Source organism: Hyperoodon ampullatus, assembly GCF_949752795.1.
Source record: "Hyperoodon ampullatus genome assembly, chromosome: 1".
Lineage (NCBI taxonomy): Eukaryota > Metazoa > Chordata > Mammalia > Artiodactyla > Ziphiidae > Hyperoodon > Hyperoodon ampullatus.
The window spans coordinates 154932497-154959716 of record NC_136914.1 but is presented as its reverse complement, the minus strand read 5'-3'; the positions used below and the strand labels follow the sequence as shown (position 1 = coordinate 154959716).

General features: G+C 40.1%; 2 protein-coding genes across 2 annotated transcripts; one reads left to right on the top strand and one right to left on the bottom strand.

The window, feature by feature from the left end:
- Positions 1-1798: 1798 nt before the first annotated feature.
- Positions 1799-25738, bottom strand: PLA2G12A (phospholipase A2 group XIIA). The gene is made up of 4 exons (XM_079718087.1): positions 25363-25738; positions 5692-5768; positions 4471-4636; positions 1799-2408 (listed from the first exon to the last, which is right to left on the bottom strand). The coding sequence occupies exons 1-4, from the start codon at positions 25568-25570 to the stop codon at positions 2290-2292; spliced, it is 570 nt and encodes a 189-aa protein (XP_079574213.1). The 5' UTR covers positions 25571-25738; the 3' UTR covers positions 1799-2289.
- Positions 18805-19590, top strand: LOC307048422 (syntaxin-7-like; the record flags this gene model as incomplete). Its single annotated transcript, XM_079697503.1, has 1 exon — positions 18805-19590. One exon carries the CDS (start codon positions 18805-18807, stop codon positions 19588-19590), a length of 786 nt encoding a protein of 261 aa, XP_079553629.1.
- Positions 25739-27220: the final 1482 nt, after the last annotated feature.

Genomic DNA, 27220 nt, shown 5'->3' with positions numbered 1-27220 from the left:
TGACAGCAGTCAACTACCGATATGATTTGATGAGAAGAACCACTCACCTCTTCGTTTTCTTCCTAAAAATCCATAACCCTAGTCCAAACATGAGGAAAACATTAAGACTAACCCAAATTGAGGGACATTCTACAAGACACCTGACCAGTACTCCTCAAAACTGTCAAGGTTATGAAAAACAAGGAAAGACGAGGAACCGTCACAGACTAGAGGCTAATTAGACATGGTATATCCTAAAGTGGATCCTGGAAAAGAAAAATGACATTAGTGGAAAAACTAGTGTAATCCTAATAAAGTCTAGAGTTTCGTTAATAGTAATTACCAATGTTGGTTTCTTAACAAATGTTTCGTGTTTATGTAAAATGTTAACATTAGGGGTAAGGAGTATAACAAGAAGCCTCTATACTATCCCTGCAACTCTTCTGTAAACCTAAAATTATTCCTAGATAAGTTTTTAAAATTTGAACATAAAAACTGCTTCTGATTTTTGTACATAATTTATGACCATGAATTAAATATTTTACAAAGACATTCTGACCTTGTCATCTTGAGAAAGCCAATGCTGCCAAGAAAATCCATGAATTTATTACAAGTTTAAAGTTACCTGGTCAAGCAATGCAACTGGAGCCCAGTTTGCTTACTTAGCCCTGAGGGATACACTTGCCTTGTCTAATAGAGGACACATCTATTAGCAGAATAGCTGCCACCATCTCAGTTTGGAAAGCCATCAGGTTCTCAGCAATAACATATATTCAAAGTTAGGAATGTGGCCCTTTTTCCAGAACATATTTTTCATTCATCCCAATTCTGCCTGTATTGATTTAGAAAGAACCACTTCTGCTGGTGCTGTCTTTCTCTGACTTTCCAAGCAGTTCATCTTAATAACTTTGGCCAGAGGTTACCCAAAAAATATACATGGCTTGGGATCTTGGGCTAGGGAAAGTCGACAGCCAGTGGTAAGCAAAGAACGGTAGAGGAACACAGCTGAGCTTTCCAAGGGGTTGAAAAGCTTTCAATCCTCACAGACATTTTCAGAGGCAGTTGAAGTTCTGGGATTTGCTCTTAAACATCTGTTAATAATTTTCTATAAAAGATAGTTCTTTGGATCCTGCTTTTCCATCCCTTTTGACTCCACAGTTAAAGACTTAAAAAACCCAACAATATCAAGAACAATTTTTATGAAGGCCAATATTAGTAAAAGGTTTACAGTCTTTTAAAAATATCCCAGAATCTACCAAAATTAAGTCCTAGGGAGTAAACACCAAAGCATATAAGGCATATAATGCTCTGATGTGTATATTAAACAACTTTTCATTTGTCTCATTAAATCCATCTTTTCTCCAATTTAGGCAAAGTTTATAGCAAAATGAAATGAAATTTGTCATGAGTGATTCATAAAATGGGATGGCTATGCTTCTGAATTTTGTTCAAGTCACCTTCTAGGCACATATTAATACCTAGATATCCTAGTTTTGTTTTCTAAGAGGTCCCAGGAGACGGTTCCAATTTTACAAGAGAAACAGACATGTCCTTGTAACTAGTCCTGTCATTCATAGAAGTGTGGCTTATTCATATGCTCAAGGGGCAATGGAAAAACTGTATGTGTTAATTAAAAGAGCAAAAATGAAGTCAGATCTTTCTCGGCATAAATGTATATTTTAAATTTTACAGTAAACAAACATACTTTTAAGTGAAGATTTCCCCATATTTCCAAATAAGATACTGTTGAACATACCTTATAATGAATTTTACATTTGACCTTATTTTTTGATAAATATAGTTGTGAAAATTGAGTTAGACTCTTTCTTTTAAGAAATTCTCCCTTAACATGCACCTCTTTCTGTGACTGTCAAGACAATATGGCACACTAAGGCAGCAACATCCAGGAAGATAACCTACATTTGTTTCTTTTTTTTTTTTTTTTTTTTTTTTTTTTGTGGTATGCGGGCCTCTTACTGTTGTGGCCTCTCCCGTTGCGGAGCACAGGCTCCGGATGCGCAGGCTCAGCAGCCATGGCTCACGGGCCCAGCCGCTCCGCGGCATACGGGATCCTCCCAGACCGGGGCACGAACCCGTATCCCCTGCATCGGCAGGCGGACTCTCAACCACTGCGCCACCAGGGAGGCCCCTACATTTGTTTCTTTAGTTTGAAGTTTTAATGTCAAAATAAGGTCTTAAAATAATCCTTTCACAAAAATAAGGCAGCTTTATGCTGTGAAAACATTAGCTCTTTGTCAAAGGTTATGTTCTTCTGTCCTCATCTGCTGTCACCACCTGTCACCATCTTCTTTAAAGATCAGTTTTTTCTTCGTAGCGACACCAACATGCGGCTCGTTGGCTGTCCAGGTACGGCTTACAGCCTAAATGTATAACACTGTCAAACAAGAGCTCCACGGTGGTTTCACATGCTGCAAAGTAAGAAAGTGCCATTACTGTTAGGCAACTGCAAAGCATCACTCTCTCTTCACATATATTACATGTTTCAGCACAATGTCAGGCACAGCCTTAGTGGGCACTTACACCTATTTTAGGTGAAAGTCTTCCCAACCCTCGCAAACTAGTAGCACCTATATACAAAGACTTTCTGTTTCAGCCTCTCTACTTGTATCTACCTTTTCTTTGCATGCAACTATTCAAACCAACTTTCTGTACTAGACAGTGAGTCTCCCTCAATAGCACTGATCAGTTCATCACTGTTAATTTTCCTCTTATATGAAAAAATATCACTAATAGAGATGCCTGATAACACTCTTAAGTTTGCTTAAGTTTGCACTTTAAGGAAGGACTTCTAGGTGCAGAAAGAAATGAAGGTTAAAAATAGAGAAACCTCAAAACATTTAATTATAGTCAACAGCTTTTAATGATCACACATAATTTAAGATGCTTAAAGTATTAAATGGACCCCAGTCTCTTTCTTTGACCAATATCCAAATTTGGCTTGGGAGGGGAGACACAGGAATCCAAGGTGTTTTTCCTCTGGTGGGGTTTCTTAATTTTTTTGAAAGACTATAAAAAAGATAACAGATTTAACTTTTCTTATTCTAAGAAACCTGGAACACTCAGGTAAGATTATCTTAATATACTATACTTACAGAGACACGGCACAGAGTGGCTTTTGGTTATCCAAATACTTCTAGTTTCCAATATTCATGTTAAGAAAGAAACTTTTCATTACAAAATCTTGGCATTTTCAAAGTTTTCCAAAAGGCTGTGCCATTAAGGAATACAACCAACCACAGAAGTGTAAAGGTTATGATTACTAAATAGGAGACTGCCAGGAAATTGGTTTCATCATTTAACAACATTAGCATATCCTTAGGTCAGAAAACAGGAAACACATCTATCTGTGCTTCACCTGGACAACTAGTTTACCTGAGCCAAAAGCGTTCAAAGGGATTCAGAGGTTTTGAGTTCGAGCTTCACCTGGAGCAGAGATTTCCTCCTTGTTATTACTTCCTAGTTATTACCAGAATTTCAGAATAACACCTATAATATGAGACTATTTGGGAAATACTGGAATAGACAGAACACAAGTTTTAAAGTCCGAAGTATGCAACTTGGGACAAGTTACTTCTTTCTGAACCTCAGCTTCCTTCCTTTATAAAGGGGCATAATGCCAACTAGTACTTTGGGTTTCTGTGAACATCAATGAAAACATGTCTCAAGTATCTAGCACAGTATCTTATGGAAAGTGCTTAAAAATGGTAGTTTCCTTTCTTCACCCTTCTTACTCCCCCTCCTCTTCTGATTTCAGTGTATGGTACGTTCTTTGGCTTGACAGTAAAGAAATCTTGTTAGCTACTAGTATTTGTACAGTAATGTGTACTTTTTTCTACAAATATTTCATTTTACCCTTACGATAACTCTACAAGATGGGTATTACCGTTCTCATTTTATAAATGAGGACACTGAAACGCCTATTACCTTTGCTGACTGTGCTTTGTATCCCTTCACTGCAATAATCATCACCGTGAGTATGACTACATGCTGAGCCCTGCGAGTTCTCTTGGCAAATCACTGAACCTGGGCGGGGGAGTGGTGGGGGGTGGTTTTGAGGACCTTCCTGACACAGATACAAATGAAGAGACAGAGTTAAGACTTAAATCTTCCAGAACTTCCTACTCCAAATGCAATGTGCTATACTCCGAACTTCACTGGATCCAGAATTTCAAACTTCAGGCTCTGGGTAATTAGAACTATACTACAGGGTACAAGATTTTGGATGAATTCTTCTCTAGCTCACACACCCTCCTCCCAAGGTTTCCTAACACTTCTTGCTTCTGTGATTGTAAACCATTTTAGATGACAAAATCATTGACTTCTCATCTCAGAAAATTGAAGGGGCTGTTTCACCATAGATAAGGTAACACATAGTGAAAGATTTCTATCGGTATATCTTGTACTAACACAAAAGCAACTAATAAAACTTTCCAGCCTGCACTCATCCCCATCCCGCCGAATCGGCCTTACCCTGCACGTGCTGAGCTAGCCCTAGTGTTTTCTGCACATCTCGGCAAATCTTGGAGAGGCAATACTGAAACTCCTCATCACAGTCATTTTTGCTTTTGCCGCAGGTCTCATAGCACCTGTCGTGTTGGTTGCAGCACTTTGTCAAGGAAGGGATGCCAATGTTAAGCTGAAAGAGACATTTGGATGGATGATTGCTGATGAAATTCAAAACTTCTCTGAAGTAGCGCATCAAAGAAACTTACAAATCAAAGACAACACTGCTATATAGATAATTTCCAAAATTCGTTTCTGCCTCCAAATGCTTTCCAGGTTAGATATCTCTCCATTACCCTCACTTGCACCCATCCATGTTACTCCGTCCGTCCTCTCCCTCTCAGCCATGCCTCAAAGTTCTCTATTTTGCAATGTTAGAGAATTCGCAGTCATTTGCCGGTAGCAAACGCAACTTCCAATTGTCCAAAACACAAAACATAATTTTAAGAATAGAAAGATAAAACTAAAGAAGATAAAGCTAAAGCTTCTAAAGCTAAAGATAAAGCTTTAGAAGACTTTTGCAGGGGCTATGCAGGTATGATTTTTGGATATTCCAAAGTATTTTGCGCCTCCTCCTTCAATAAAATGTACTTTATATGAAATGTCACCAACAACTTCTAAGCTCCTACAACTCACTTTGTTTTTGGTTTTTATGGTTTAATCTTTAAGTGTTCATCCATTCCTTAAAGACATTATTCCTTCGAATCTGTAATTATCTTTAACTATTTTAAATAACTTTATATGCAAAACCCTCGTGTCTAGGAATCAGTTTCATAAAACATTTTTCTCCCGTAATACTGGCTCAGATTCAGCCTCCCTTACAACAAACACACAGCTATCCCACTTAGCCTAGTTTTAATATAGAAAATATTATGCTTTCCTGTACTTTTTCATCCTAAGTAGTGTTACTTCTATACTCTAAACTTTTCAATCATATTTGTGACATGAGGAAATATCATTTAAACGGTATTAACATCTACAAGATTAAAAAATAAAACATGACTTTCACTCCATTTAGTTTCATTAGGACTTATTAAATGTGTTTTAGCTATAAAAGAATATAACAAACCTGATCACTATTACAAAAAGCAAAATTATTTCTGAGCCTGAAAACATACTGATGGTTTATCAAGAGTATTACATAGCCTACCAATCATAAAAACTTATCAAATAAAAAATAATATTTACATGAACACCAAACAGTGGGGAGCCACATCCATTCGGCGGGGAGGGTTTATATCCATAACGTGGAAAAGGCTTAGATCCTATAAAATATAAATGGTATCATAATTAATTTTCAAATATGTTAGAGAATACATACACAAAAAGGTCTACAATGTGCTAGACTAGCCCTGGAAATATTTACTATTTGGATGCTAACATAAGTGAATATGTGTTTATTCGGATGAGCATTAAAATGCTAATTTGTCTACCGAATTATTTTTACTTCTCCTGAAGCAAAATATGTACAAATGTGTACATGTACGCATAGGTGGCAGTTCATAAAATATTATTGTGGTTCATAAAATGTAATTATATTTGCAAGCCTACACCATGCAAACATGTAAATCCTTATTCTGGACTTCTGTCAATTTCAGAGGTTACGTGCCAGACTGGGTCCATGTATATGAAACATAAATCCACCCTATTTTCCTGTACATTCCAATGCTTATATTTTTAGGTTAAAACCTACAGGCAAGAACTGTATCTTCCCATCCTCAGCCAACGCTCCATTGTACACAAACCTCAATAACCATTAACTAGAGCCTAAACCTAAGGAAGACAAGGTCACCTGATCATTTAATTACTTTAATATCATTATAAGACATTACAGGCCCATTCTAGCCCAGACTCCAACCAACCATTTCACAAATATACTCCTCTGTCATCTAAGGAAAAAGGCAAGAAACAAAGATAGCTTGGTAAACTATTACTCCAGTTATACTCTCCTTAATAGCACCAATAGTTCAGAAACAAGGAGAAAGATGACATTAACAAAGCAATCTTAAATGTTGGAGGATATTTCAGAAATATCTCTCCTCATGTAATACAGAAATCACTTCAATATACCAAAGTCTTTGAATGTTTCCCACAATCCTATAGTGTCAAGAAACAGCCTACCCCGTTATGGACTGGCATTAACAGTTGAGTTCTTTCTTCTCTTTTTCGTGTAAATTCTACCTGTAAGCAATCCTCTGCCCTCTGGGGAACACAAAGCCACCCAAGTCCCTATTTTACATGATAATCCTTTCAAACACCTGGGGCTACCATTTACCTTCCACAAATAAAATATCCCCAGTTATTCCAAATACCACCCCACATCTGGATACTTAGGAGAGACACAAAGTGTTCCACCAACCTTCATTCAATTAACATGTATTACTAGGAGACTTTAAGATAAGTTTGCCCTCCAAAAGTAAAGTGAGGAAGAAAAAAAGCAACCCTTCCGGTAATCAGCCATCAAAATAAGTAATCCACTCAAAGTAATGAACTAAAAATGGTTTAAGTGAGCTGCTAAGACTCACATGCTCAACTGAGGTGACCAAGTAGAGCCTCAAGAGAGCATAACTTCATGGAGATATAAAGTTCCACCCAGTCTGAAGAACAATATGTACAAAAGGGAATCGTCATGATGGATCTAGAAAAGAGGAGGCCAATGACAGAAGTTTCTCTAGCACTGTCCAAGAGGAGGGCTGCTCCTGGACCCTTGGAAGATGAAGGGACATGCCTCAGGCTATCACAGATGAGTCACTGTGATCCTTCAACTCCTGCTTTTAGTCCTTCACTTTTAAGAAAACTCTTTATGATTTGGCATTCCACTTTAAAGGGCCTACAGAGAGAGGATATTCTAACTATCAATACTTAGATATCTAATGGGCACCTCAAATTAAAGTGTACCTCCTGCCATTCACCCCCAAACCTGCTCCATCCACAATTCCCTCTTCTCAGGTAATAGATATCCATCCTTCCAGGCGCTCAGGGGAAAAAACCTCAGCCATCTTTAACTCTCTCATTTTCTTATATCCCACATCCAATTCAACAGCATATCCTGTTGACTCTACCTTCAAATTATTCAGAATCTAACCACTTCCCACCACCTCCACTGCTACCATCCTGCTCCAAGTCACCATGGATTACTGCCATAACCTAACTAGTCTCTTTGGTTTCCCCACCCAACACCACCTCCAGCTATGGTCCAATCTCAACATTGAACCTGAGTGATCCTATTAAAATATATGTTAGGGGCCTTCCCTGGTGGCGCAGTGGTTGAGAATCTGCCTGCCAATGCAGCAGATACGGGTTCGAGCCCTGGTCTGTGAAGATCCCATATGTTGCAGAGCAACTGGGCCCGTGAGCCACAATTACTGAGCCTGCGCGTCTGGAGCCTGTGCTCCTCAACAAGAGATGCCGCGATAGGCCCGCGCACCGCGATGAAGAGTGGCCCCCGCTTGCCACAACTAGAGAAAGCTCTCGCACAGAAACGAAGACCCAACATAGCCATAAATAAATAAATTAATTAATTAAAAAAAAAAAAAATAATAAAATAAAATAAAATATATGTTAGATTAAGTCTTTGCTCTGCCCAAACCCCTCCAATGGCTTCTCATTTTATTCAGAATAAAAGCTGGGACTTCCCTGGTGGTCCAGTGGTTAAGACTCTGCACTTCCACTGAGGGGTGCGCGGGTTCGAACCCTGATTGGGGAACTAAGATCCTATATGCCATGCTGCACAGACAAAAAAAAAAAAAAAAGCCATAAGTCCTTTCAGTGTCTATAAGCCCTATATAATGGCATCTCTGACCTCATCTCCTTACTGTTCTCTCTCCTCTTCCTTCCTTCCTCACTCCATTCCATCACATCTGACCTCTTTGCTGGGCCACAGACACTCCAGGTCTGCTCTTGCCTTAGTGCCACTGAAGCTGCTATTTTTCTATGTGGATACTCATCCTCCTGACATGTACATACTTCTTCATGTTCAAGGCCTTTTCTGACCATACCATTTGTAGCACATATGACCTTCTAACATATCACTAACCTATTCTGCTTATTATCTGTCACCCCATATTAAAATATAAACCCTTTGAGGGCAGGAATTTTTGTCTATTTTGTACCCCCAATGCATGGAACAATGTCTGGCATATAGTTAGGTTCTCAATAAATATTTGTTGATAAATGAATGAATGAATGAGCAGAAGACTTGGAAGCCTAATATTCATGGCAGTTATAATACTCATTATAAATAAACTGGCACTGCTGTTTACCCTTCAGTCTCTTTTGAGTTTGATGAGCATTCATCAGCCTCCAAGGACTGATCACTTCTAGTCTGTCACATCCAGAATGTGGCACCCCAAACTGAACACCATTAGGAATGATGGGCCTATTCTGAGCTGGATAAACTACGTGTACTAATACAACCTAAGACAGCATATGTTTCAGCTATGTCTCCATGCTAAAATATAGCACAGGACTTCCCTGGTGGCACAGTGGCTAAGAATCCGCCTGCCAATGCAGGGGACACGGGTTTGAAGCCTGGTCCGGGAAGATCCCACATGCTGCAGAGCAATGAAGCCCGTGTGCCACAACTACTGAGCCTGCACTCTAGAGCCTGTGAGCCACAACTACTGAGCCCGCATGGCACAACTACTGAAGCCCATGCACCTAGAGCCCGCGCTCCACAACAAGAAGCCACCGCAATGAGAAGCCCGCGCACCGCAGCGAAGAGTAGCCCCCGCTTGCCGTAACTAGAGAAAGCCCGTGCGCAGCAATGAAGACCCAATGCAGCCAAAAAATAAAATAAATTTTAAAAAATAAAATAAAATACAGCACAATAACAGTAGAAAAAAGTTTTTTTCTAAAATGAACTTTTTAACATCTACTGCTAGAGGCTCAGCACTTCTGCCATTCAATTTTTGAGCCTAAAACACTAGATTATAAAACTCTTGTTAGTTTTAGTTCATCATTCAGGACTGTTAAGCAGATTTTAAATCTAGAGGTATTCACCCAGTTACTTGTTATACCCAGGTATTCACAAACTTGAGACATTGATTTAATCAGGACAGAGATCTGCAACACCCTGCTAGAGATGAACCCTCTCTACAAGAAGCCATGATGTCATTAACCCAACCCTTTGGGTAGACCACTTAGCCAGTTGTGATTTCACCTAAATCAAGTTCTATCCAGCCTACACTTTGCATGGGAGTATCATGAGAGACTAGGCATCTGATCTACCCTACCATGCTAGAACCCTCTTCACTGAAAGGGAGGAAGGCTGGATCAGCATTATATCCTTGGGGAAGCCATTCTAGCTCCTTGAAGTTCTCTCTTGTCAAGGGTTTTGACAATCAACCGTCTAAAATGTTTAGAAACTCATGTAGCAAGAGATACTAAGCAGTGGGTCACATTTATAGTCTGAAAAAAGTACAATATGCCAAAGAGTGTTCAAAAAGTCTGGAAACAGAAAAAATAGTGTATTTACTATACATATTTGTTTCAGGTTAACAACTGTACTTTTTACTTTAAATTTAGAAGCATATCACCTTAAAAGGTGTCTGGAGATTGAAGCAACACGTATCAGGCATATTACTCGAAAATCTAACCAACAAACTGTTTATCCTGTTTCCAACTTTGTGGATACCCCATACATTCCCCCTGCCAGTGTCCAGATTTCTGGCACTTATCTCTTTTCCATGAGGATCAAAGATTACCACTCTCAGACAACTGATACAGGCCTAGAGTTTTAAAGGCATGTGGATGTCTAATCTCTTCTTCTCAAGTGTCTGCTTTTTTTTTTTTAACCAGAAAGTTATTTCTCTCAGTGTTATACAACAGTAGCACTTCTATTTTCCCTTCCCTTTGTTTTTTATATAAACCCATGCACTTTCCTTCGATTTTGAGTCTATAAAAACATTTTTGAACATTCTGATGTGTACAATGATAGCGATACATACCTGTGTGCAAATGTATTAATATATACAGACATTACCTCATTTTGTAAAAGATAATTACCTTTGAATGGGAGAATGGTTAGAAGCAAATGACGTCAGAGAAAACAAAACAAAATATGCTTATTATAAGAGGATAAAGAGGAAAAGAGTACAGAGAAAATCAGCTGGCAAAAATGAAAATGGAGGCAAGGATGGAAGTAGTAGTCATCTCAAACAGGGCTAGTGCTTAAAACTGTCCTAAGAGAGAAGCTGCTAAAATGGAGTAATAAAGAACCTAGATCTACTGTATGTGAAATACTAGACAATAACACCATGAAATAAGTGCTGGTAAAACTGGCTCCCCAGTGTAAGTGGAGCACGTATTTCTTTTTTGTTTCTTTTGAAGGACCCTACTAATATCAGTTCCTAAGAGAGGCCTTTCTTACTCACTCTATTTGGAATAGTGCCCCTTCACTTTTATATCCATTCCATACACCCATGGTTGGTTTTATTTTTCTTTCTAACGTTTATTAACCAAATTAACATAATTAGTTTCTATGGAGACAGCAATTTTGTCTTGCTCACCTAGAAGATGCCTGGCACAAAGTGGGTGCACAGGAAATCACTGGATAAAAAAATGAGAAACATTCCTTGCTGAAATTAAAATATTCTTTATCCACAGCAAAACATAAAAACAAAACAAAAACAAAACAACGCCCCCCCAAAAAAAACCCAGAAAATTGAACTAGTTTTCTGAAATTTTTTTAAGTGTTTTAAATTCTAAATTCATCTTTATGTTGAAATAATTATTTCTGAACAACTTACATAGAAGGTTGTTTATTTAAGATTAAGTTGATATGGAGTAGGTTGAGAGGAGTGAGGACAAGGTGGCAGAGCAGAAGGATCGGAGCTCACCCCCTCTCATGAAAACACCAAAATCACAACTAACTGCTGAACAACCATTGAAAAAAAGGACTGGAACCTACCAAAAACGATATTCTACTCCCAAAGACAAAGAAACCACAAGAAGGTGGTAGGAGGGTGCATTTGCCATACAATCAAATCCCATACCTGCCAGGTGGATGACCAACAAACTGGAAAATAATTACATCACGGAGGTTCTCCCACATGAGTGAGAGTTCTGAGCCCCAGGTCAGGCTCCCCAGTCTGGGGGTGTGGCAACAGGAAGAGGAACCCCCAGAGCATTGTGCTTTGAAGGTCAGGGGGGCTTGACTGCAGGAAATCAACAGGATGGGGGAAAACAGAAAGGCCTCTCTTGGAGGACACACACAAGGCCTTGGGTGCATCAGGACCCAGGGGAAAAAGCAGTGACTTCATAGGACCAGACCTACCTGCTGATCTTGGAGGGTCTCCTGGGGAGACAGGGGGCACTTATGGCTCACTGTGGGGACAAAGACACTGGCAGCAGAGTTATTTGGAAGTACTTGTTGGCATGAGCTGTCGTGGATACCATCATTTTGATGCCAAGACCTGGCCCCACCCTTCCCCGTGCTCGGAAGCCTCAGGCCAAACAACCAACAAGGAAGGAACAGAGCGCCACCAATCAGCAGAGAGGCTACTTAAAGTCTTCTTGAGCCCACAGCCGCCTCTAAACACACTGCTTGATATGGCCCTGCCCACCAGAGGGACAACACCCAGCTCCACCCACCAGTGGCACCAGTCCCTCCCAACAGCAAGCCTGCACAAGCCTCTTTGACCACCCTCACCCACAGAAGCAGGAGGAACTACAATCCTGCAGCCTGTGGGACGGCAAACACAGAGAGTTAGACAAAATGAGACGGCAGAGGAGTACGTTCCAAACAAAGGAAAAGATAAAACCCCTGAAAAACAACTAAGTGAAGTGGAGATAAGCAATCTACCCGAAAAACAATTCAGAGTAATGATAGTAAAGATGATCCAAGATCTCAGAAAAAGAATGGAGGCACAGCTCAAGGATATACAAGAAATGTTTAACAAAGAACTAGAAGAATTAAAGTACAAACAGAGTTCAACAATACAATAAATGCAATAAGAAATACATTAGGGGGCTTCCCTGTTGGTGCAGTGCTTAAGAATCCGCCTGCCAACGCTGGGGACACGGGTTCAAGCCCTGGTCCAGGAAGATCCCACATGCCGTGGAGCAACTGAGCCCATGCGCCACAACTGCTGAGCCTGCACTCTAGAGCCTGCAAGTCACAACTACTGAGCCCACGAGACTAAAGCCGGTGGTCTGCAATAAGAGAAGCCACCGCAATGAGAAGCCCGCGCACCACAACGAAGAGCAGCCCCCGCTCGCTGCAACTAGAGAAAGCCTGCGCGCAGCAACAAGACCCAACACAGCCAAAAATAAATAAATTAAAAAAAAAAAGAATTTGGATTTATTTCAAGTCCCATTAAAAAAAATACATTAGAAGGAAACAACAGCAGAACAAATGAAGCAGAAAAACGGGTAAGTGAGCTGGAAGACAGAATGGTGGAAATCACTGCCATGAAACAGAATAAAGAAAAAAGAATGAAAAGAAATGACGACTGTCTCAGAGACCTCTGGGACAACATTAAATGCACCAACATTCGAATTATAGGGGTCCCAGAAGAAGAAGAGAAAAAGAAAGGGTCTGAGAAAATATTTGAAGAGATTATAGTTGAAAAGTTCCCTAACATGGGAAAGGAAATAGTCAATCAAGTCCAGGAAGCGCAGAGAGTCTCATACAGGACAAATCCAAGAAGAAACACGCCAAGACACACGTTAATCAAATTGACAAAAATTAAAGACAAAGAGAAAATATTAAGAGCAACAAAGGAAAAGCAACAAATAACATACAAAGGAATCCCCATAAGGTTATCAGATGATTTTTCAGCAGAAACTCTGCAGGCCAGAAGGGAGTGGCACAATATATTTAAAGTGATGAAAGGGAAAAACCTACAACCAAGATTACTCTACCTAGCAAGGATCTCATTCATATTCAACAGAGAAATCAAAAGCTTTACAGACAAGCAAAAGTTAGGAGAATTCAGCACCACCAAACCAGTTTTACAGCAAATGCTAAAGGAATTTCTCTAGGTGGAAAAGAAAAATCCACAACTAGAAACAAGAAAATTATGAGCAGGAAAGCTCACCATTAAAGGCAAACACACAGTAAAGACAGGAAATCATCCACACACAAATACAATATCAAAACCAGCAATTGTGGGGCTCCCCTGGTGGCACAGTGGTTAAGAATCCACCTGCCAATGCAGGGGACATGGGTTCAAGCCCTGGTCCGGGAAGATGCCACATGGCGCAGAGCAACTAAGCCCGTGCGCCACAGCTACTGAGCCTGTGCTCTAGAGCCCCCGATCCACAACTACTGAGCCCATGTGCCACAACTACTGAAGCCTGTGCGCCTAGAGCCTGTGCTCCACAACAAGAGAAGCCACCACAATGAGAAGCCCACGCACTGCAATGAAGAGTGGCCACCACTCGCTGCAACTAGATAAAGCCCGTGCACAGCAACAAAAACCCAACACAGCCAAAAATAAATTAAAAGAAAAAAACAAACAAAAAACCCCAGCAATCGTGAGGAGAATACAAATGCAGGATACAGGAAATGCATTTGAAATTAAGAAACAACTTAAAACAATCTTGTATATGTATAGACTGCTATAACAAAACCTCATAGTAACCACAAACCAAAAATCTACAATAGATAGACACACATAGACAAAATAGGAATCCAAACACAACATTAAAGGTAGTCATCAAGTCACAAGACAGGAGAACAAAAAAGGAAGGGAAGAAAAAAGACCTACAAAAACAAATCCAAAACAATTAACAAAACGGTAGTAAGAACACAGATATTGATAACTACCTTAAATGTAGAGAGAATGCTCCAATCAAAAGACACAGACTGGCTGAATGAATACAAAAACAAGACCCATGTATATGCTGTCTACTAGAGGCCCACTTCAGATCTAGGGACACACACACACTGAAAGTGAGGGGATGTTAAAAGGTATTCCATGCAAATAGAAATCAAAAGAAAGTGGGAGTAGCAATACTCATACCAGACAAAACAGACTTGAAAGACTGTTACAAGAGACAAAAGACACTACATAATGATCAAGGGAGCAATCCAAGAAGAAGATATAACAATTATAAATACATATGAATGCAACATAGGAGCACCCCAATATATAAGGGAAATGCTAACAGCCATAAAAGAAGAAATCAACAGTAACACAGTAATAGTGGGGGACTTTGACACCCCACTTACATCAATGGACAGATCATCCAGACAGAAAGTCAATAAGGAAACACAGGCCTTCAATGATACATTAGACCAGATGGACTTAATTGATATTTATAGAGCATTCCATCCAAAAGCAGAATACACATTCCTTTCAAGTGCACAAGAAACATTCTCCAGGATAGATCACATGCTGGGCCCTAAAGCAAGCCTTGGTAAATTTAAGAAAACTGAAATCATATCAAGCATCTTCTCTGACAAACTATGAGATTAGAAATCAACTACAAGAAAAAAACTGTAGAAACACAAACGTGGAGGGTAAGCAATATGTTACTAAACAACGAATGGATCACTGAAAAAATCAAAGAGAAAATCAAAAACTACTTACAGACATTATGAAATTATATTCATATAATTATATGAAGTTATACCTATTGGTTTATACTAAAGGAGACTATGACCACTGAAAAAAAAAATACCTACAGACAAATGAAAACAAAAATATGATCCAAAACCTATGGGACACAGCAAAAGCAGTTCTAAGAGGGAAGTTTACAGCAATACAATCTAACCTCAGAAAACAAGAAAAATCACAAATAAACCACCTAAAGCAACCAGAGAAAGAAGAACAAACAACCCAAAGTTAGCAGAAGGAAAGAAATCATAAAGATCAGAGCAGAAATAAATGAAATAGAGATGAAGATAACAATAGAAAAGATCAATGAAACTAAAGGCTGGTTCTTTGAGAAGATAAACAAAATTGATAAACCTTTAGCCAGACTCATCAAGAAAAAAAGGGAGAGGACTCAAATCAATAAAATGAGAAATGAAAAAGGAGATGTTACAACTGACACCACAGAAATACAAAGGATCATAAGAGACTACTACAAGCAACTATATGCCAATAAAATGGACAAATTCTTAGAAAGGTACAATCTCCCAAAACTGAACCAGGAAGAAATAGAAAATATGAACAGACCAATCACAAGCACTGAAATTGAAACTGTGATTAAAAATCTCCCAACAAACAGAAGTCCAGGACCAGATGGCTTCACACATGAATTCTATCAAACATTTAGAGAAGAGTTAACACCTATCCTCCTGCAACTATTTCCAAAATTGCCGAGGAAGGAACACTTCTAAACTCATTCTATGAGGCCACCATCACCTTGATACCAAAACCAGACAAAGATACCACAAAAAAAGAAAATTGCAGGCCAATATGACTGATGAACATAGACATAAAAATCCTCAACAAAATACTAGCAAACCAAATCCAACAATACATTCGAAGGCTCATACACCATAATCAAGTGGGATTTATCCCAGGGATGCAAGGATTTTTTTTAATTCTGCAAATCAATCAGTGTGATACACCACATTAACAAACTGAAGAATAAACACCATGTGATCATCTCAGCAGATGCAGATAAAGCTTTTGACAAAATCCAACACCCATTTGTGATAAAAGCTCTCCAGAAAGTGGGTATAGAGGGAACATACCTCAACATAATAAAGGCCATATATGACAAACCCACAGCTGACATCATACTCAATGGTGAAAAGCTGAAAGTATTTCCTCTATAATCAGGAACAAGAGAAGGATGTCCACTCTCACTACTTTCATTCAACATAGTTTTGGAAGTCCTAGCCATGGTAATCAGAGAAGAAAAAGAAATAAAAGGAATCCAAATTGGAAAAGAAGAAGTTAAACTGTCACTGTTTGCAAATGACATAATACTATACATCACAGAAAATCCTAAAGATGACACCAGAAAACTACTAGAGCTCATCAATGAATTTGGTAAAATTGTAAGATACAAAATTAATTCACAGAAATCTGTTGCATTTCTATACACTAACAAAAGATCAGGAAAAGAAATGAAGGAAACAATCCAATTTAACACTGCAACAAAAAGACTACCTAGGAATAAACCTACCTAAGGAAGCAAAAGATCTATTCTCTGAAAACTATAAGATGCTGATGAAAGAAATTGAAGATGACACAAACAGATGGAAAAACATACCCTGTTCTTGATTGGAAGAATCAATACTGTCAAAATGACTATACTACCCAACATAATCTACAGATTCAATGCAATCCCTATCAAACTACCAATGGCATTTTTCATGGAACTAGAACAAATAATTCTAAAATTTGTATGGAAACACAAAAGACTCTCAATAGCCAAAGCAATACTGAGATAGAAAAACGGAGCTGGAGGAATCAGGCTTCCTGAGTTCAGACTATACTCTAAAGCTACAGTATTCAAAACACTATGGTACTGACACAAATTATAGATCAATGTAACAGGACAGAAAGCCCAGAAATAAACCTATGCCCCTATGGTCAATTAATCTATGACAAAGGAGGCAAGGGTATACAGTGCAGAAAAGACAGTTTCTTCAATAAATGGTGTTGGGAAAACTGGACAGCTACCTGTAAAAGAATGAAATTAGAACATTCTCTAACACCATACACAAAAATAAACTCAAAATGGATTAAAGACCTATACGTAAGACTGGATACTATAAAACTCTTAGAGGAAAACATAGGCAGAACACTCTTTGACATAAATTGCAGCAATATCTTTTTGGATCCACCTCCCAAAATAATGAAAATAAAAACAAAAATAAACAAATGGGACTTAATTAAACTCAAAAGCTTTTGCACAGCAAAGGAAACCATACACAAAATGAAAAGACAAGCCCCAGAACGGGAGAAAATATTTGAAAATGATGTGACCAACAAGGGATTAATCTCCAAAATATACAAACAGCTCATGCAGCTCAATCAAAAAATAACAAACAACCCAATCAAAAAATGGGCAGAATATCTAAATAGACATTTCTCCAAAAAGCACATGAAAAGATGCTCAACATCACTAATTATTAGAGAAATGCAAATCAAAACTACAATGAGGTATCAGCTCACAGTGGTCAGAATGGTCATCACCAAAAAGTCTACAAACAATAAATGCTGGAGAGGATGTGGAGAAAAGGGAACCCTCCTACACTGTTGGTAGGAATGTAAATCAGTACAGCCACTATGGAGAACAGTATGGAGGTTCCTTAAAAAAAACTAAAAATAGATCTACCATATGATCCAGCAATCCCACTTCTGGGCACATATCTGGAGAAAATCATACTTTGAAAAGATACATGCACCCCAATGTTCATTGCAGCACTATTTACAATAGCCAAGACATGGAAGCAACCTAAACGTCCATCAACAGATGAGTGGATAAAGAAGATGTGGTACATATGTACAATGGAATATTACTCAGCCATAAAAAAAGAATGAAATAATGCCATTTGCAGCAATATGGATGGACCTAGAGATTATCATACTAAGTGACAAAAGTCAGACAAAATGATACAAATGAATTTATTTACAAAACAGAAACGTATTCACAGACTCAGAAAACAAACTTATGGTTACCAAAGGGGAAAGGTGGGGGAGGGATAAATTAGGAGGTTGGGATTAACACATACACACTACTATATATAAAACAGATAAACAACAAGGACCTACTGTATAGCACAGGGAACTCCACTCAATACTCTGCAATAATTTATATGGGGAAAGAATCTAAGAATAGATGTATGTATATGCATAACTAAACCACTTTGCTGTACACCTAAAACTAACACAACATTGTAAATCAACTATACTCCAATGTAAAATAAAAATTAAAAAATAAATGAGTTCAAAAAAAAGAAAAAATGGTTCAGTTGATATGGATACCATGATTACAACTGTATTCATATTATTTTAAGTGTTGTTATAAAAGGTGTTATAAGCCACTGATCATTAAAAATATTTAGAGCCTCCACCCATCAGCTGAGGCTCGTAGCTGGCGGCTCTGGGGTCCTTGGGTGGCCGGGGCCAAAGAAGGAGAAGGAAGCCGAGGAGGTCGGGCACGTGATGAGACTTTGCTGGGGAAGAGGAGCAAGTCACATGGAGATCATGGGAAGAACCCTTCAGGGAGAGGAAATGGCACCAAGCAATAGTCCAAGGCAGCGATAAGCCTGGGACATCCTGGATCTGAAAGAAGGCCCTGGAGTTCACTGTCTTAGAAATGGTGACTGCTTAGAAAACTGCACAGCCCACCAACAGCTGATGAAATTAGCGAACAAGCAAATCAACTATGTCTTACACTCCAGGAATTGGTGGTGACCCCGCCCAGCTGGCCCAGCTTATCTCTTCCAACATCCAGAAGATCACACAATGTTCTGCGGAAATACAGAGGACTCTGAATCAACTTGGAACACCTCAAGATTCACCTGAATTGAGGCAGCAGCTGCAACAGAAGCAGCAATATACGAACCAACTTGCCAAAGAAACAGATAAGTACATTAAAGAGTTTGGATCTCTGCCCACCACCCCCAGTGACCAGCGTCAAAGGAAAATACAGAAGGATCACTTAGTGGCGGAATTCACCACATCACTGACAAACTTCCAGAAGGCGCAGAGACAGGCTGCTGAGAGAGAGAAAGAGTTTGTCGCTCGACTAAGAGCCAGTTCCAGAGTGTCTGGTGGTTTTCCTGAGGAGAGCTCAAAAGAAAGGAATCTTGTGTCCTGGGAAAGCCAAACTCAGCCTCAGGTGCAGGTGCAGGATGAAGAAATTACAGAGGATGACCTCCGCCTTATTCAGGAGAGAGAGTCTTCTATTAGGCAACTTGAAGCTGATATTATGGATATTAATGAAATATTTAAAGATTTGGGAATGATGATTCATGAGCAAGGAGATGTAATAGATAGCATAGAAGCCAATGTGGAAAATGCTGAGGTGCACGTCCAGCAAGCAAACCAGCAGCTGTCAAGGGCGGCAGACTATCAGCGCAAATCCAGGAAAACCCTGTGCATCATCATTTTTATCCTTGTTATCGGAGTTGTAATTATCGGTCTCATCATATGGGGAGTGAAAGGCTAAGATTATAAAGGAGCACACTATTGCACTACATTATGTAAATTATGTAGGAAGATTCCTTTAATCATGGTAGTTTTTTTTATTGTTATTACTTTAAAGCTGTTGCTTAAAGGATGGTTCCCATACTTTGTTATTTTTATTTGGGGGGAAGTTTTCTTTGGATTAAATCTGATATTTTCTAATACTAAAAGTTTTTTTAAATATCACTGCTGGCATAGCTTCATGCTTTTCAACCTAGTAACTGTTAGGTTTTTGCCCACATTGTATATGCCTTTCATTTATAATTTATTTAACCTGTTGACTTAGTTTTTGGAATTAGTAAATTCAAAGGTGTGTGTGTGTTCTGTGTGCACCTCTCTGTCACGGTGTAACATGCACCCACGTTTGTGTTACTTCAATTACAAATCTTAAATTTAATTTTGGGGCTTCCCTGGTGGCGCAGTGGTTGGGAGTCCGCCTGCCGATGCAGGGGACGGGGGTTCGTGCCCCGGTCCGGGAGGATCCCACGTGCCGCGGAGCGGCTGGGCCCATGGGCCATGGCCGCTGGGCCTGCGCGTCCGGAGCCTGTGCTCCGCGACGGGAGAGGCCGCGGCAGTGGGGGGCCCGCGTACCGCAAAAAAAAAAAAAAAAAAAAAAAAAAAAATTTAATTTTGATTTGGGCCAGCAGAGGAAGTATTGTCAATAACTTTAAAAATTAACATATATGTTTGTGTTTGGAGTTTTGTTTTTATCTAGTTCACAGCAACACAAATTGTCTATTTAACCTTTACTGTTATTTTTCTCTTAAGACCCTTGTTTATTCTGAATGAAATCAGTGAATAACTTCCTAGTATATCTCTTACTCCTGATGTGTATATAGTAAGCATTTGCTGTAGATTGGCTAGTAAAATGCTAAGGATAGATTGTTTTTATATAGGTTCTGTTTAAGTCTGACGTTTGTTTGCAGGGGATTGTGTGGTCACTAGAAATGTTTAATGTGATTTGGAGGAAGAGTATGACAAATCAATACCTATTGTGTTAGAATTCTAAAGATCCCAACTTGAATTCGGCTGTGTATTTCCACAGCTGTTATGATGGAAAATTAATTACCTTCTCTTATGTCCTATAGAATAATAAAGATTACTTTTGGGAAGTAACTTTCCCACAATTACCGTTTCTGAGCACCGAACAATTAAAATTCTGTTTCCCTTCATACCATTTTGTACCATCCGTCATTAGAAAGGGAACTGATGTTCGCCACTTAACTCACTTGCCTTTTTTAATCAATGTTGTTTTAATGCACTAATCTGAATACTGTAAAGAAGATTATCTTAGTTTATAGCTTGTATTTTACAATGTTCTTATATAGCAGTTTGATAGTGAAGGCAATGTTTTACATGGCAAGCTATGAGACTTCAAACGGGAACAAATAAAATATTAAGTAACTAAGTAAATTGTATCTTTGCAGCCAAAATAAAGATGATTTTAAAAAGTGAAAAAAAAAATATTTAGCATTTCTACTGGTGCCAGTTTTTACTAAGTGCTATGAACCGAACTGTGTCCCCGCCAAAATCATATGCTGAAGCCCTAACTCTCAATGTATTTGGTGATAGGGCCTTTGGAGGGTAATTAGGGTTAGATGAGGTCATAAGGGTAGGGCCCTCATGACGGGATTAGTACCCTTATAAGAAGACGCACCAGAGAACTTACTTTCCCTTCACCCCTTGCCCCTACCATGCAAGAAGGCAGCTGTCTGCAAGCCAGGAAGAGAGCTCTCACCACAGGAAAGTGTTGGCTAAACCTTGATCTTGGACTTTCTAGCCTTCAGAACTGTAAGAAATAAACTCCTGTTGTTTACATCACCCAGTCTGTGGTATTTTATTATAGCAACCTGGGCAGACTAATACACAAAGCAAGCAAAAACTCAACAGTAGAAGAAACAACATCACAGTCAAACCAAATCCATGATTTATAAGCAGAAATGACAAATGACAATATCTTAGCTTTTCTGTACAGAAAGCTAAGGAAAAAAATGAGATAGGAATAAGAGTTTTAAAAACAAACCAGGTACTTCCCTGGCGGTCCAGTGGTTAAGACTCTGCCCTTCCACTGCAGGGGGCGCAGGTTTGATCCCTGGTCAGGAGCTAAGATCCTACATGCCACAGGGCGCTGCCAAACAAAACAGAACAAAACAAAAACCAAATCCACTACGTACAACTACATGGAAATACTATTCATTGATTTCACTTTTTGACTAAGCGACTGCTCTTATCTTGATGCTTTATATTTTATCATCTGTATGGGCAGTTGAAGTCTAAAGATTCTCCTGGACTGAGACAATTACAGTTCTTTTCTACATATTTTTCTTAATTTGGTGTAAATACCTTCAACAGACCAATTTCCTTCACCTGAAAGACATTGAAACGGATGAGAAGCATGAGGGGAAGCCTGTTGGGTCACAGAAAGATCTTATCACTGTGTTTTGTATGAAGCTGTACAGAATTCCAACCTGCTTTCCCAAACACTTGAAACTTTAAATTCCTGATTATTAATCTCCAAAGGCCGTTATGCTACTTTATTTTTCTAGTACATTCACTTTCTTATTTTCCTCAATCTCCAACACTTCTATTCCCACCTTCTCACTCAGCTGATGACCTCAATTCCTACTTCACTGAGAAAACCAAGGCAATGAGAGGGTAACTTGAACACTACCCACCTAACTGGCATCTGTGCCCATATCCTCTCTGCTCCTGGCCAATCTATTTATGTACTAGAACTCACTCCTCTCACCTAAGGACATGACTCCAATAATTAATTCTCCTTCCTCTCTCCCTCATTAGTGTTTTTACTCTCTGCTGAATCATTCTCAAAAGCATACAAATATGCTGTTATTTTTCCTAATGAACCGAAAACTAGTTTTTCCATGATCACCCCTCCCCCCCCTTTCAGTTAATGGCAACTCCATCCTTACAATTATTCAGGCTGAAAACTTTGGAATCCTTTCTTAGTTTACTCACACCCTCCTTCTAAGCCATGAGCAAATGCTTTAGGCTCTTCCTTCAAAATATACCCCAAATCCAACCACTTCTCACCACCTTTATTGCTACCACCCTGAACAAAACTACCACGTTTGGTCTGAATTTTTGCACCTGCCACTCCGCCTCCATTCTTGCTCCCCCACCTCTCTCGACCCTTTTTATTCTGAGCACAACAGCCAAAGGGATCCTGTTAAGATATCAATTACTGAATAAATTGATGACTTATTCATAATTCTAAAAACATTTTACAAGCCAATTTTGTTTTCTATTTTTAAAGGAAATTGGAAATTTTCCTTCCTCAATCTTTTCTGCTGTCAGGGAGAAAAAAGTTAAAAGAAAAAAACAGTGATCATTAAATTTGCTCCCCTAAGTAACTTTATTTCACTCTCCATAAAGCCTTGTTCCCACCCTAGGGAGGATGGCCAGAAGGAGCGAGTCTCCATAATGCTGGTCCTTCACTAGAGCAAAGATAAATGAATGCAACAAATCTGTGCCCTTTAATCCGACACCTCGCCCTCCGTTAAGTCTTTTTTTTAAGGCTCCCTTGACTTCTTTACTGTGACTATTAAACACCCCTTAATCACCATGCTCCTTTAATTTTGAGATTTGTCTGTTTCTGTTTGGTTCTGATTTGGTCACTAACATTCCAAAATACAGGAAAGGTTGAGATAGTGTTCCAGGGAGACTTCTCAAGTAACAGCAATTAAAGATCAATCTTCATTATGTTGGAATTATCAACACAGTGACTTGGAACCACAGTCCTATGAGCAGACAGTACTTACTAAGTACTAAAAGATTTTCACTGAAGCATACCGTTTCCTCAATTCTCGAGTTCATTTGTGTTTTTTATGCTGGAGACCTTGCTCTAAACTCCAAATGGTAAATTTTGTGAGGTTTGTGGAAGAGAAGAGGATTAAGAAAAAGGAAAGATTAAAATAATACTTTTAATAAGAATAGTATCCATTTAACTTCAGAGATATTTTAAATGTAATAAACTAAACTAAATAAATAAACTCTAGAACGCTTGACTCATAATAAATTTATGAAGACCGATCCTTCCAAGTCTTTCCTATCTCGGTAAATGGCAACTACATCCTTCCTCTGGCTCAGGCCAAAACCTTCAGAGTCATCCTTGACTGGCACTTCAGCTCTGGTCCTTTACACTTGCTGTTCCCTCTGCCTGGATTGTTCTTTCCCTAGATCATCACAGTGCCACCTTCCCCATTTCAGATTTCTTCCCAAATATTATCTCATCAGTGAGGCCTTCCCCCAACCTATTTAAATGAGTAAACTAACGCCTCCCAACACCGCCACTGACGGTTCCCCTGCTGTACTGTTCTGGAAGCACTGGCACACTTCAGATGTATACACACTGCAGATTTGGCTTGTTTTACTTATTCTTTAGTTTACTGTCTCTCCCCACCAGAATGTAAGCTCCATGGACAGAAATTCTGTCAGTTTTATTCACTGCCAAATCTCCAATTGGTACAATGCCTGACACATAGCAGGCACTCAGTTATTTGTTTAATGAATGGGGATGACTAAGTAAAACTATGACATCTGCCTCAGGAAAGGCAACCATTTAATCTTCAAATTACTCACTTATTCCTCCTAACAAGCTCTACAAAGACAAAAACATCCTTCCTGATTGAACACTGGTGGTAACGTTTAGGCATACATTTAAGAAGGGATGAAATTTAGCAGTTCATAGCATACAAGATATAGTTCATTCTTTACCTCCATTAACAGAAAACTAGAAATTATGACCACATGTTGCATCACGTTTTCACATAACAGATGTCCCTTTTCAATTCACCTACGTATAGTCCAGTTTTACCTCTAAAGTCCTTTAGTTCCCTATTATTTTGAGCTGCCAAGCATTAAATTAACTAGGCCCAAAACCTTGTCCACTTCTATGGGAAACATGATCTCCCAATTACTTTCTTAGCATTTTGAAATTCAAAAAAGAAGCCCAAGTACTTTGTCTGAACTATTACAACATCTAAGCATTCAAAAAAGTCAAGTGCTTCAAAAGAAAGATCTCTGCCTGAAATACTAAGTTATTATCACCAACAATGCCACCAAACAAGTTCTCAGATTCAAACAGAATTAAAGTTTAAAAATATGAAAAAGTAAATCAAAAGAATAATATTAATAGCAACTAACAATGAGGAGGCAGAGTCAGTGGTATCTAAGGAAAGAAAATTCCTGTCAAGTACTGCTAGAATCATTTCCTAGAAGAGTTAATCAGAACTCTTTCTCAACAGTAAAGTACACCAAAAGTCTGTACAAAGGTCGCAATTTATTGTCTGTAGCTTTGCAGAAAAAAAAAAATTTAAACCAATTCTTGAGAAAGTTAAAAAAAAGCATGACTTTAAAATTCCTGGTTATGTTTTGCGTGTTCAGCTGACTAATTTAAAGGCGCTAAAATCAGTCGGTTTCACTCCATCCCCATGACGCTATGTCACTAAGTTCTTAGGCAACTTTCATGCAATTTCAACAATAACAACAAAAGTAAATCAGACGCAACGAAAACAGAACGGAGAGTACGCTCTCAGGCGATCTCTCACATTCTAACAATAGTGGCGTGAACTCGTCAGCAGGTTTCTCAATCACAAGAATGGCAAAAATCTAAAGAAGTTTTTCCAGGGCCAGAGGACACCATCAAGGTCTGGCCGGCATCTCACACCTCCACAACCTCGGTCCCCCCCAAAAGCCCTGAAAGCACGGGCCTCGCAGGGCCTGGGGTTCCCCTCACCGTCATTGCACTTATACTGGCAGAGCCCGTCCTCGCCTCCCAGGAGGTCCAAGGCGGCGTTCAGGTACGTGTCTATCTTGTGAACGCCGTTCCGGATGGTCTTCAGGGAGGCTCTCCAGTCGGTGGTCTGGGCCTGCTCCTGGCACCTGAAAGCGGCGGTCAGGAGGAGAAGAAGCACGGCGAGCACGGGACGCAGGAGCAGGGCCATCCGCGCAGCGCCGGGCCGTGATAGGCCGCACGGGTTCCCGGAGCCGCGCCCTACGCAGCGTCCCTCGGGTCGCCCTAGGCAGCGGCGCGGGCCCGGGTCTTGGCGACGGCGGCCAGCTCCATGCCCACGCCTCCTGCCCGGCTGGGAGGCGGGCCCTCACCGCCTGCAACGAGCTCCCGCTGGGAGACAGTGAACCGGCGGAGATCAGGTTGCAGCACAAGCGCCCACCTGGGCGGGCCGCGGCTCCTGTGCGCCTGCGCCAAGCGTGGTGCGTCAGAGGAGCGGAGGAGGCGGGCCAGAGCGGCCGCTGCGTCCTCCCCACCCACGTGGTGGTCGCGGCGCGCCCTCTAGGCCGGCTCACCTGGCCCTCGTTAGTACTACTTCAGGGGTTGGTTGTACTAACTAAATGCCCGTGCCGGGCCCCGTACCCCAGACAGGCAGATTAGTTCGTCCCGGTGTCAGTGGACATCGGTATTTTTTTTAAGCTCCCGGGTAGTTGTAGGGTGCAGCCAGGTGGTGCAGCCCGGCCACCCCGAGCGACAAGCGTTTCAGGGTGTAGACAACGTCAGAGAAATGAGCCACCCCCACCCTCCCTACCCGTAATCCCCCGCAGAGAGCGCTGCTTGAAATCGTGATTCTGCGGGATACGTGGGCCGAACGCGCATCTCACCTCCTCGGGTCCTTACCCGGTCCTCTTGAACCGCGGTGGCCGCGGTTGGGGGATCGGAATTGGAACATTTTAACCCAAGGCCGTGGTGGTGCCTGGCTGACAAAGACGAGCTAGATGCTAGTTTAGAAATTTTGGAAGAAGAAAATGGTTTGACAATAAAACCATGAGTTTTCTTCCCTGGTAAGGAAGAAGCCGTACTCCATACTTCAACGCAGTTAAAAAAAAAAAAAAAAAAAAAAAGGAAAGCACAGTTTTCCTACTCAAGATATTTTGTAACTTGATGGCTCCAGTGACATTTCCCTGTATTTTTTCCCAGTGCAGCGCAGAATCCTTAAATAACAATTGCAGTAATTTCTACCAGAGCTATAAATAGTTATCTTAGTATCCTGGCAGTTTCCAAGAATTTTACAGTAAGATCCAGGGCAATATTGCGAGTGTTGAGAAAAGATGTGTCCTTTCTATAAGAATTACCAATAAATTCTAGATTGCCGTTTTGTGTTTCTTACAAGCTTCATGAGTTTATAATAAACGTGCAGTGCAGAGCTCATAAGAATTATCTCTCTATTTAGAGCTTAGTCTGTGCCAGGCACTTCATGGACTTGATCTCTCACACTCAGAACACTGCTTTTCAGGAATACAACCTTTGGGCGAATTAGAAACAAAAAAGGCGGTCAACCTTTGGGCGAATTAGAAACAAAAAAGGCGGTCGCCAGGTGAGCCCAACCCCAGGCTAGCTTAGTGGAGAGTGGCCTGTCTTAAGTCTGCCCTCAGATGCTCAGCCAGGCACCCTTGGGCTGTGATCAACTTGAACTACAGTGGAAGGAAGAGGAGAAATGTGCTTGAGAGGTATTATCCTTTTTACAGTAAAGGAGTTGAGGTGCCCGCAGAGCAGTCATGTGACAGTATCCAGCCAAATCAAGGTGGCTTGCGGCATCTTAGTTGTCCCACCAGGGATGGAACCCTGGCAGTGAGAGTGCCGA

Coding starts and splice junctions, on each gene's coding strand:
- PLA2G12A (XM_079718087.1), bottom strand. CDS start 25,570: ATGGCCCTGCTCCTGCGTCCCGTGCTCGCCGTGCTTCTTCTCCTCCTG. Junction 5,769..25,362: donor CCAGTATAAGTGCAATGACG/GTGAGGGGAACC, acceptor TATATTTTATAG/GATCTAAGCCTTTTCCACGT. Junction 4,637..5,691: donor CCCCACTGTTTGGTGTTCAT/GTAAATATTATT, acceptor TGTCTCTTTCAG/CTTAACATTGGCATCCCTTC.